Source organism: Colletes gigas, unplaced genomic scaffold, assembly GCF_013123115.1.
Source record: "Colletes gigas isolate AHSC1104 unplaced genomic scaffold, ASM1312311v1 Colletes_gigas_Sc00009, whole genome shotgun sequence".
NCBI classification, from domain to species: domain Eukaryota; kingdom Metazoa; phylum Arthropoda; class Insecta; order Hymenoptera; family Colletidae; genus Colletes; species Colletes gigas.
In genome coordinates, this window is record NW_025106638.1 from 3570898 (window position 1) to 3583372 (window position 12475).

Here is a 12475-nt window from a genome sequence, read left to right on the forward strand (position 1 = left end):
TTTTTGCGATGTCTACGTATTCTTGATTAAAATACGCGTCGTTTGCATTTTTGAAAATTAAAATCCTTCAATCCGTTCAGAAGTTATGACATTTTAAAGATCCGCATGAAATTTTCGGACAACATTTCTGGCCATAAATTACATTTTCGATTAGGAATTTTTTTCTCGAAAGTGCGTAGGATTTCGTGGGTATATGTATTGACTAAAAATGATTGTAATTGGCCCCCGCAACCGAAAATAATTTTTTCCTGGAGGATTTGAAATTTTTTAATTTAATTTTTTAATAACTTTTTAACGAAGGCTCAATCAACAAATTGATATTCTTGATTTTCGTCTTATTTTGGCCTCTAGAATCTCCCATTAAAATTTTTCCCAAGGGTGGCCGAACTTTTCCAAATCCATTGGTATGTAATATTCTAAAATTGCCTCTTACAGTTTTGCAGATTTTGATGATTTACATCTTGCGCGCACATCCATTATGGTAGTAGCCGTTCTAACTTTGATTTAGTGCAAGCCTACAGTGCTTCATTAAAATCAAAGTTAGAACGGCTACTACCATAATGGATGTGCGCGCAAGATGTAAATCATCAAAATCTACAAAACTGTAAGAGGTAATTTTAAAAAATCGCATACCAATGGATTTGGAATAAAATGCTCGTCATTTTTTGTCATTATGAAAATTTCAATAAAATGAAAAATTAAGTTAATAAAATTTTTTTTGTTATAAACAAATTGTATTTTTTTAAATTTTTTAACACCATGTTATTGTACATAAGAAACCATCAACCTCGCCCATTAACAATTTTTTTGTATGTCTTTCCGTTTTCGAGATAGCCGTTTCGAGCCAAAACTTCAAGGGGTGGTTTCACCCCTTAAACTCGAGTTACCGCAGCTAAAAAAAAATACGTGTCGATTATTTTTGGCTGCTTTATAAGTGTACAAAGTTTCATCAAAATCGAAGCCGGACCGTTCGCGATGGTTCCTTGTAAGTTGGAATAAAAAATATATGGAAAACAATCAGTTTAAACCGACTCCCTTGATCGCAGCATGAAAATGTAAAAATGGCTTTATGACAGATTTTTGTATGATACAGATGGCGTTTCCTGGTATCCCTTTTCTCGCTGTCTCGTCGTGTCGATGGTGACAGAAAAATCTGTTAATTACTTAAATATTTATCTTACTACCGCATTCTGTTGCATTTCGTTGCGCTTGCAGCGTTGGTCGCGGTCAAAGCTAAGTATTCGAGCGGGAATCGGTGTCTAAATCAGTGATGAACATCGTGGAATTTTGGTCATGCGCACTGGAATTTTCCCTCGTGGGATTCCTTTCTGTGCATGCGTAAGCTGACGTCACTGCTACCTGTCGTCCGCTACCATAGACGTATCTTTAGCGCAAAGAGAGGTGCGTCTGTCTTCGTTGTTTTAATTGCAGAACAAGGAAAAACATAGAATTGCTGCGATATCGCAACAGAAAAAGTTGCTCGTCTGTTTCCGGCCTTATTAATTATGCGATTGGCGACATGATGATTCTGCGCGTTTGTCAAGCACCTTGACGCACGTATCGAAAAATAGGAGTAAATTGAACTGACAATTAATCATCGTATGCTCTTTAGTTGGCAAGGATCTACATAAACTGGCGTACATATACAAATTCTCTTGAGTCAAGTATACAAGAGACCCTCAAAAGGAGATACAATATAATTATCCATAAAAAAAGTTACTTACATTAGTGATCAGAATAAAAATTTAATAATTGGAGCGTATTTTATGGATCATTTATTCCACGTACTTCCCCTTAAATTACAACGTGGAAATAAATATTTAACATTATAGAATGTTCAAACAGAGTTAGATTAGATCGAATAAATGAATTCGATAATGTACTTAAATTAAGCAATCGTTTTACACAGATTTAATGGCTCCTTCCATTGCAATAATAACAGACTTATTTGTAAAGTGATAAATAACTATGCACGAAAGCGAACATTGCAACAAAATCGTTAGTAATATTCACAAGTTTATTTTTTCTCTTGTGTAATTATTTATAATTTATCATGAATTATCGAATAAAATTAATATACAATATATTTCGGAGCAAGAATTTGTTATACATGATTACAAACTAAGAAAGTAGATACATAGGTAATTATAGCAGCAGAAATGGCCTACTATCTTACAAGACGTTTCGCGTGCCAAAAGTTCATCGTACATTGTATGTTTTAAATGTATATTATCATTACTAATATTAATGTTATTATTATTTACCATTAACATTATTATTACTTATTACCATTAACATTACTTATTATATAAATCATATTTATTAGATATGATTTATAGTATAATCGTATTTATATATTTATATATTTATATATATATGTATGCATGTATGTGTGTGTATGTGTATATATATAACGAACATCGCCCATTACTACTAGAATTACAAATGGGAGCTTCACCATATCTCTCTCGCTCGCTCTCTCTCTCTCTCTCTCTCTCTCTCTCTCTCTCTCTTTCTCTCTCTCTCTCTCGCTCTTCGATAGATCTGATACTCAAAATAGATGATATATCGTCGAATGCAACGTAATACACGCATTTTTTAAATCACTCAGGCAAAATGTTCGTCCTGCACAGTTCACCTCCCATTCCAATATAGTGGCATTTCCCCATTGTTTCATATCCATTCAAATTCATTGAGGACACACTCATTGTGTATTTATATTTGTTGATTATGGTACATATCTGTAAACAAAAAGTAGAGTGTGTCTCCTACAGTGCTCTGTTAATAAATTATATCGACAAAAACAACAATAATTTTTTAATTAATGTACTCATTGGAGAAAAACTCATGAAAAAAATATCGCACTACTAAGTACGTGTTCTTCCTGAGAAATAAAAATGTGTAGCAGACAAAGTAACGCGATAAAAAAAAAGTACTGTAATAAAAATGTATGATAAATATATAGTATGCGTTTTTTATTCAATATGTACATTTACACAGTATTAAAATCATAATTCAAATCAAAGAATTACGTTTTCAGGCTGCAATTAACTTAATGCAATTTTCATAATTCTTTAAAATCGTTATCACGAAATCAAAAATAATCATAAAACCGTACATTTGATTGTTACTAAATGCCAAAACATTTTCGATTTTTTTTTTTCATGTATCTACGATTACACACCTACTTGAAACCTATTAAAGAAACTGTAGTATAACTTAATAATTATATATTTCTTTTTAGTTCGTAATTTTAAACATATAAACTCTATTACAACATCAATAATTTAATATTTATTAATTACTACAGAATTAATGATCCAATGATCAATATTTACAATACTATTTATCAAAATAATTTAATTACAATAACTGTGGTTATAAGCAGTACAGACTGTAAACTTACCTAATAGTGCGTTTGAAACAAAGCTAATATGCATTTGCAAAAAGAAATAACACGTGTATACTTCAGTATAATAATAGGAACTTGGATACTTCGATTTATCAGCCATTCAAAAACCTGTAGTAACTAATTGTATATTACATTAAAAAATTTCTTGTTAATATTAATTTGTTTTAATTTCAGCACATACATTTGGATAAAAAAAAGACAACGGCCAAAAATAAAATGCAAGTGTAACAAAAGAACCTATTATATTTTGATTTTAATTTACCGCAAACAAATTAATTAACAAAAATATATCACTACTGTGCAAAGCTAGACATATTTTAAAAATGTGCTACTTAAAAATGATACCTCGAGATTAAAAAATAAATTAATAATATTATAAGTGTAAATGAAGAATTTTAATAACAATTGCAAGAGACGTAGTAATGTAATGTATAAAATAATAAAAAAAATGTTCAAAATATATTTATATTAAGTTGTACACTATCTAGATAAAGGTATTTGTCGAAGTATTTACAGTTGGACTCATTGAATTAATAGACTCAACTGTCGAGTAAGAAATTAATATTTCCTTTAATGCCATTTTAAGATTTACAATAACAAGATTGTGAATATATTACAAGGATCATTTACTCTCTTGTATGTAATAAAGAACTGTATACTTCATATTATAAAAATAAGTATTATATAAGTATTAATCAAACTAAAGTTACAAAAAATAAACATAATAAGAAAAGTTATAATATTTATAAGCATAATACAAGCATCACTACCCTCGTAGCAGAGTCTTGCAGAATTTAACGTGTAACATATAAAACAGAGAAGGTATTTCCTTTTAATTCGATTCTGTAAGTTTGATTATATATTACTCTCAATTAAATGGAAATATTATGCATGACTAACGTTTTTACAAAAATTGCACAAGTGATCAAATAAGAGTTTAGAATTATATTTAAGATTTACAAATAAAAATAGAAAGTATGAAATACTTAGACGGTGCAATGATATTTACTGCAATAGTTAGTCCAAGCCATGTGAAACACAATAATTATACAAGAAAATTTTTATATAAATAATTAATTTTTGTTCAAAATAAACACTCTACCAAATGTCAAAACATTGGATATTTGTAGATATTCATCATAGTATTGTGCAAAAACAAATTTATAATAGACGAATGTGCTTAAGTTACTTACAACTTGTATAACTTTTGTTTTAAGTAGGTTTTCATAAATGAGCTCCAAACTATTGGTAAGATCCTTCTTCTGATAACATCGAACTGGCGATGTATTTTTTGTAGAAAAAAAAATTTGTTTATGCATAATTCTTCTTTTCCCTTTCGAGTTTCAATTATTGTATACAATCAATAAAAAATGTATTGAAGGGACACTGATTCAACTTTTGATATTCCCGTGTCCTTTTCACTTATTTAATAAATATAAAAATCGAAATAAATCAGGAATACATGCAATAAAAATATTAAACGTAACAAGAAATATACTACAGCAATATCTACTCAGATATTTCATAATACTAATACGAAATTTTGCATAAAGTATCCATGAATTGAAAATTTTTAATCTATTTAATATCGAATTTGTTGTCATTGCAAGACCATCATCGGTCCCTTCTCCTTATATATTGATGCATTATAAAAATACGTAGACATAATGTATTATTATACTGAACATTATACTCATAACATATCTGCATATATCAATTGTTTTGTGACTCCTTAACTGTTATTATGTTTCCCACCATTGTTGATCACAAACGTGACAAATTTTAACTAATATAAAAATATATACCAACGTAATATTTGACACGTACAGATTTGGATAATCACTTGCAACAATTGCCAGTTGCTGCCTTTTGTCCTTCTGTCTCAACTAATCGACGACCTTGCCCACTTGTACTTGCGCTTCCCGATTGCTCGTTCTTTGGAAGTTTTTTAGCTATAACAGCAAAAGCATTTATGGACATACCTTGTTGGAAATTAAATTTAAAAACTTTATTGTTTCTTAAAAAAATAGAAAAACAAACACTGTCGACAGAAACGACTTTAACGACGCGTACGAGGCTGTGGGTAATGCATAAATTTATGTAATTTATGTTTTTAAGTTTTTTAATAGATACTAACAAATCCCCTTGAAGTAATATATAAACAGAAAAATGGCCGTTAAACAGATTGCTCGCTTATTCCATGACCATACCAACGATGAACATCAAACTTCCGCTTGTACGAAGCGTTTGTGAAAAATAATTATCTTACCGATTGCCAGGAATATGTCATTAACATTCATTGCTGTTTTGGCTGAAGTTTCCATGAAAAGAAGACCGTTTTCCTCCGCGTATGTTTGGGCCTCATCAAATTCTACAACTCTCTTATTAGCAAGATCCGCTTTATTTCCAGCTAATGCTATAACTATATTTGGACTGGCTTGTCGTTGCAACTCCTTCACCCACGTTTGGGCACGTACAAATGTGTCCTGCAGTTTTAATTAGAAAATTATATAATGAAAAACAGATATACGTTTTAAATGCCAATATGAAAACCAACAAATATTTATAAACATTATTTAAGAAATAAAATCCCAACATATCAATATTCTTATAAGTATGAAACTCAGAATATTTAAATGTTAATTAGGGCATGCTGCAAGATATAAATATAGTTGTAAAAACCATTTGTGTATTTACTGTTACCCTAGGTGGTCATTTACCTTGAATATCGTATACAATCTTTTACGCGTTTAAAATGTTATATTTATAATTACATTATGTATTAAATTTTGTCAATGTTTACTTGCCTGATTTGTTATGTCATACACAACAATGGCAGCCTGTGCACCCCGATAATACATTGGTGCAAGACTGTGATAACGCTCCTGTCCTGCTGTGTCCCAAATTTCAAATTTGACAGTTGTGTCTTCCAAACATACTGTTTGTGTTAAAAATGCAGCTACAAAGATTAAGATAAATTATAGAATATAATCAAATATACAGAGTGTTCTGCCACCCCTGGGAAAAATTTTAATGGGGGATTCTAGGGGTCAGAATAAGACGAAAATCAAGAATACCAATTTGTTGATTGAAGCTTTGCTAAAAAGTTATTAAGTTCACATTCAGCATGAGAAACTCTACTTACTGACGTATCGACAGTCTTACAGTTTTGTGAATGAGAACCACTATCACGCGTACGCAGCTGTTCGCAGATTGCCTATCTACAGGCGGAATTTTAAATGTTAATAACTTTTTAACGAAGCCTCGATTAACAAATTGGTATTCTTGATTTTCGTCTTATTTTCGCCCCTAGAATATCCCATTAAAATTTTTCCGAACACTCTGTATACTACATTAAATATAAATTATAACATGTGTGTGTGCGCGCGTGCATGTATAACAGGGTGGTCCATCATGACCCACCACCTAATTTACTCAAAAACTGTTTCTTCTATAGAAAAATGTTTCACACAAATGTTATGAAGTATGAAGTGGGATCGATATGATTAATTTTTTCTATATAATTTTTTTTTATTGAGATTTAAAGGTCATTTTGAGTGTTTAAAATCATAATATATAAAATTTGGCTCTACTAATGAAAAGAGTAAACAACTAAGTAAAAAACTATAAGGCAGCATTATATTAATGAATAAGATATTAATTGAACTTATGTTTAATGCAAAAGATGCTCAAAATGTTGTTGGTTTTCCGCGATAGACTTCGTTTCTCAAATGTCCCTAAAGGAAATAAACGAGAGGCGTCAAGTCAGGAGAATGTATAGTCTGTTTGATAAGAGCGTGGACGCGATAAATTAAAAAGTGGTGCATTTTTGACTGCCTTTTTAAATTAACTTCTCTGAAATTTGTAAATGTAACTTCGTCAGTGAAATATGGGTGGGATGAAATTTCTATGAGTATAAGATTTGTAAAAGATTTGTTTTACTAATTTTGTTCTTCAAACTATTTGACGTGTGTTAACATACGAACTATCATTAACTTGAGCAATTAAGATATTATTATTTCTCTCAGTTCTTACAGTATTCTGTTGTTCATACTTCTTTATAAAGCTACGTGTTTTTCTAAGAATTTTACTGAGCTCTTAAAATATACATGATGATTGATTTTGACTTGGATATTTTTTAATATAGTCTTTCTGCTATCACAGAATTCTCTTTGTTTACACCATACATGAGTATCATATCTCTCTTCTCACTGTTGCCAAATCTCATTATTAAGATGTTAATTATCAAATTTATTTCTACCCCACAGTTTACTTTTACGCATATAACTTACACAGTACTAGTTTCACATTGTTATTGCGAAAAGTAAGATATGCATAAAAGTACAGAATATGAACAATAAAATGTAAATAATTAATATAAATAATTCAATACCAATGAAAATTTATCATGATCAATGTAGTTATACTATACACAATGGATGTACGCGCATGTGTTGATCAGAATAGGCAACATTTTGAGTATCTTCTACATTGAACATAAGTTAAATATTAGATTTTAGACCCATATTACCTTACAGTCTTTTACTTAGTTTTGCATACTCTTGTCAGTGGTACATTATGATTAAAAAATGCAATGTGACCTTTAAATCACAATGAAAAAGCAATATAACGAAAATTAATCGTATCAGCATATGCATCGCTTCATATCCTACAACTTTTCTGTGAAACATTTTAGTACAGAAAAAATAGTTTTCAAGTAAGTTATATTTACTTATTTTCTTCAAATAGTATTTTAATTAGCATCCGCAAAGGGATTAAAACATGAATTCTTACCTCCAATGGTACTTTCTTGATACTCATGGAACTGTCCTTTAACAAACCTCAAAACAAGGCTTGACTTTCCAACTGCAGATTCTCCAAGTAGCACCAGTTTAAACTGACAAATTTTCCCTTGTGCTGAACCATTTGGCCTCTGGGCTGTACCCCGATTAGCCATGATCACCTAAGCATAACAATAATTATTAGTTTTGATTTAATCTGTACGCCGTATTAATAAACATGAATTCATACTACTTTTACTGTCAGTAAATGATATTATATAAAATAATTTTAAAATTTACGAATTATACACAATTGATATATTATTAATTACTTAACACATTCGCTACCATGCATTACACATGTGCGAGACATACTCTCACGATAGATATCAGCTGTACATATTTGTGATAACAATGATTTTTTTAATCCACTACCATACAAGTAACTAAAGTATGAGTTTTTATCGATGTCATATGCATGGCACATTCAAAATATAATACTTTGTTAGCCCGCTAATATATTTTACTTGCACATATGTAAAAACATGCACTATATTATATAAAATTACCATAAATGTAGCATAGTTTGTGGTTGATGGTTTTCCAACTGAACGATGGTAGCGAATGTGTTAACAATAAATAAAAATAAATGTATATTAATTTCAATCTAAGTAAAGTAGCATATTTTGAATTTTATCTTTAACTAGATTCTACAAATATACATTTCTTATACAATATTTAAATTCAATAACAGTAAATTATCGAAATTGATGTTAGAAAATTACACGAATGTTAAATAGTTAAAATTGTTCGTTTCTGTCTAAACTCCTAAATCAGAAGATAAATGTCTATTTATACTGAAATTCCATGCATAATAGATAAGGCATTTTATAGATATTTCATTTACATACCGTACAATCGACATTTAACTGAACGTTTTTAATTCAAACATATTGAATTGATAAGCATATGTTAAGAATTATTAATTATTTTTATAAACTGTAAGTTGATTTTACATACCTAACAAAGAAAATAGCTATGAGGTACTTTATTGAAATAAAAACTAATAAAAGATGTATCAAACCATGCAAACAAAAATTTTTATCATAATTTTATAATCTAGAGAAGTTGCAATGAAACAAATATTAACAAATGGAAAAGTATCCTGTGGAACATATGTTATAGCACGACAATTCAAATAAAGTTTTATCAATGGCAGAAGAACATTTCATGATAAAAAAAAAAAAGGATAATGTATATAATTCTTGTTTTACAATTACAACAAAATAACCCCGGTGATTCTAGAATTACAAAATTAACTATTTTAATTAAACAATAATGTAGAAATAATACAAATAATAACGATAAAACAAAGTATAAAAAAGGAATAAAATAATACTTGCAATTGTTTTAATATTCCTAGCCAAAATAATATGAAAATAATTTGCAACATTTAGTACAAAATTAATGTACTTCTTGTGCATTACACAAAGCAATATAAAGAAATCTAAGAGGAATACTTTGCAACAAATGTACATAAACATACAGGCAAATATATATTTTTTAAAGTTATAATAAATGTCTGAATTAACAAAATATACAGTTTCATAATATGTAAACAATCTCCACAAAATTCCATGTAGAATTTAATCGGCTATAAAATTCAATGTAATAACATACAATATTAAGTCTTACTTGCTCGAGAAACTATACAGAATTGAGATCCTATGGAAAAGCATGACATGCATGTATTAATTAAAAAAAAAAAACGAGATACAAAAGAAAAATGACATTAATAAAATAAAATGAACAGATTTAAACAGTGTTTGTATCACCAGTTCGTGAAACATACAAACGATAATAGAACGTGTCTTAAAAAAATAAAAACAAATCTTTACTCCAATAAACACGTATGCGGAATTTCATTATCTGCTTTGTCGCGATTAGTTTTCGTGTCTAACAAAAAGTACCGTAGATTAGCCAACAAGAAATAATAACATATGCTGTTTAGCCCATTAGAGCTTAGCTCCTGTTAATTACATTATCCAATTAATTTACATAGCGGGCTCTTAGCGAATCGACGAATCTGGTGTTGTTTTGCAATAACGTTACGGCTGATAAAACTCAGGCTCCCTAAATGATAATGTACGGCCAGTTTTAACAGGCAACGCGAACGAATATCTAAGACCGTAATAAAACGGCTAAACGCAACAACTTCATGGCGATCACGGAATCGCGTAACAACTCACGGTGACGAGGAAGAAACAGGTTCAAATTGCGCGAACCCGTCCGGGTACAGGTTGACAAGAGGAACACATTTGCAAGAGTGAGAACCGAATGAAAAGCATGAACGTACATCACCAACCTTACACACTCTTTCGACAAAGCAAAGCTGCATCGAAGTCTCATGCTGCGAAAACTCACCCGAAAGTTATCTATGTAACCAATACCTCATAACCTTCGACGAAATGGCATTATCGAAAAATCACGAGAAACCGTTAAAGCGGTGCATAGGGACTGCGAAAGAAAGAAACCGATAAGGACGGATAGAGTTTTCTGTGTACGCGCTCGCGCGCGCGCGTGAATTCTCCTCTCTTTTTCTCTCTATCGCAGGCGCACTCGTACAATTTCTCTCTTCTACTTCCCTACTCTCCCTCTTCTTCCTCGCTCCGTTACTCGTTTAAACTACGACTCTCTTTCGCATTCAGTTACTCATTCGCAGGCTTTCCTTTTTTCACTCGCTCTCATTCTGTTCTCTCGCTCTCTTTCTTTCTCTCGAAGCATAACAAGAGAGAGACGAAGAGAGACGAATAAAGGGAGTAAGCGATGTGCCACAATAGTTACGGCTCCGACTACTTGTCACCGCCCGTGAAACGTCAGCAATATCTAAAATATCGAGTTCTTCGGGAAGCCAGAGAAATTTATCGACCAAAAAGAATGGCAGAGAAAAGGCACAGTCTGAAAAAAATTGTTTGCTCAAGATACATATGATCTTATCGATGTCCATGCGATAGGGTACACGTAAAGAGGCGAATAATATAGGTACATTATCAAGCACATTCTACGTCTTTGTCGTAGATGACACCGATCGTAAACATGACTCTTTTGCACACGACGGGTTATGAGAAAAAAAAATCATTAGAAATGCGTATCGGAGTAGTAAGGATAAGGACACCTGACAAAATGAAAAACTCGAATCTTCGGTGGCTTAACCTGCTGCGTGAGGAAACTCGCCGTCGGATAGAAATGCGGCACTAGTTCTTTAGATGGTCGATTGGTGCACAACACCGCGCGACGATGATTAATGTCAATTCACTGCCGCGCGTCAGACACGATCACTTGTCTCCAGTAAATCGGCCCACTAACCGAGCATAGATCGTGCAATCTATATAGAATGTGTACATTTATGACAGCTCCGGTTGGTACACACAAGCAGAGATACACGACTCTGCGAACCTCCGTCGGTTTATTCACACTCCCCTTTTTCTCATTCAAGGAATATATATTTTTGCCACTTTTTGCGAGACAACAATTGTTCCGCACGACACTTTCCCGTAGAACCGGACAATATCGGTGTCTTTCTAACCTAATGCGACCGAATCGTAGGGCAAAAAATTCGATTGCACTAAAAGAGATTGAAATTCAGACTCGGATCACGACAACAGTACACACGGTGCTGGAACACTTTTATTTACAACGTCGAACTCTAATCACACGCACGTAAACATTTACCGCTGATCAACAGATCAGTCAATTACCAGGTATTGTTCGTGAAACCGTGAAGAAACAACGAAGTGACTTCAATCTCAGAAGATCCTTCGAGAGTACCTTTCTTCAATGTCGTTTTCTTTTTCCTCGAGTTGGAAATGGTGCATTTCAATGAGAACCAGCGAACGGTGCCACTACCACAGTTTATACAGTTGGTCCACTCCCCCAATTTTTGTGTCGCCGAGGTTTCATGTGAATGCACCAATAATGCAACTAAGAACATGGCGGAATCCTATATATTTATTCAGAGTTCAAAGAAAACACATTTTAACGGTTTAACGTAAAATTGTATATTATACAAATCCAAAAGAACATTAATATGTACAAATAAAACAATAACTAATAAATATTTACAATTCCATAAACCACAAGTATCGTTATAAAATGGATAATATAAAATGTACAAATTTAACAAACTGACTTCATTCATTCTCCTAACCAAATTCTCGCGCGCAAACACATTTGCGCGTGCGTACTCGTATAACACTTGACAAATTTCTATGTTGCGTCCCGA

General features: G+C 31.7%; 1 protein-coding gene across 8 annotated transcripts; it reads right to left on the reverse strand.

Annotated features, from left to right (window-relative positions):
- Positions 1-1760: 1760 nt before the first annotated feature.
- On the reverse strand, positions 1761-12042 carry LOC122397225 (ras-related protein Rab-5C). Of its 8 annotated transcripts, none has more exons than XM_043396253.1 (7): positions 11407-12042; positions 10644-11151; positions 8207-8375; positions 6220-6371; positions 5682-5898; positions 5240-5364; positions 1761-2741 (listed from the first exon to the last, which is right to left on the reverse strand). In XM_043396253.1, exons 3-6 carry the CDS (start codon positions 8367-8369, stop codon positions 5252-5254), a joined length of 645 nt encoding a protein of 214 aa, XP_043252188.1. In that variant the 5' UTR covers positions 8370-8375; positions 10644-11151; positions 11407-12042; the 3' UTR covers positions 1761-2741; positions 5240-5251. The 8 variants fall into 8 exon arrangements, with proteins under 8 accessions (XP_043252188.1, XP_043252185.1, XP_043252186.1 ...); XM_043396250.1 differs by having other exon boundaries at positions 10618-11151; XM_043396251.1 differs by lacking the exon at positions 10644-11151.
- Between the last annotated feature and the right edge of the window lie 433 nt (positions 12043-12475).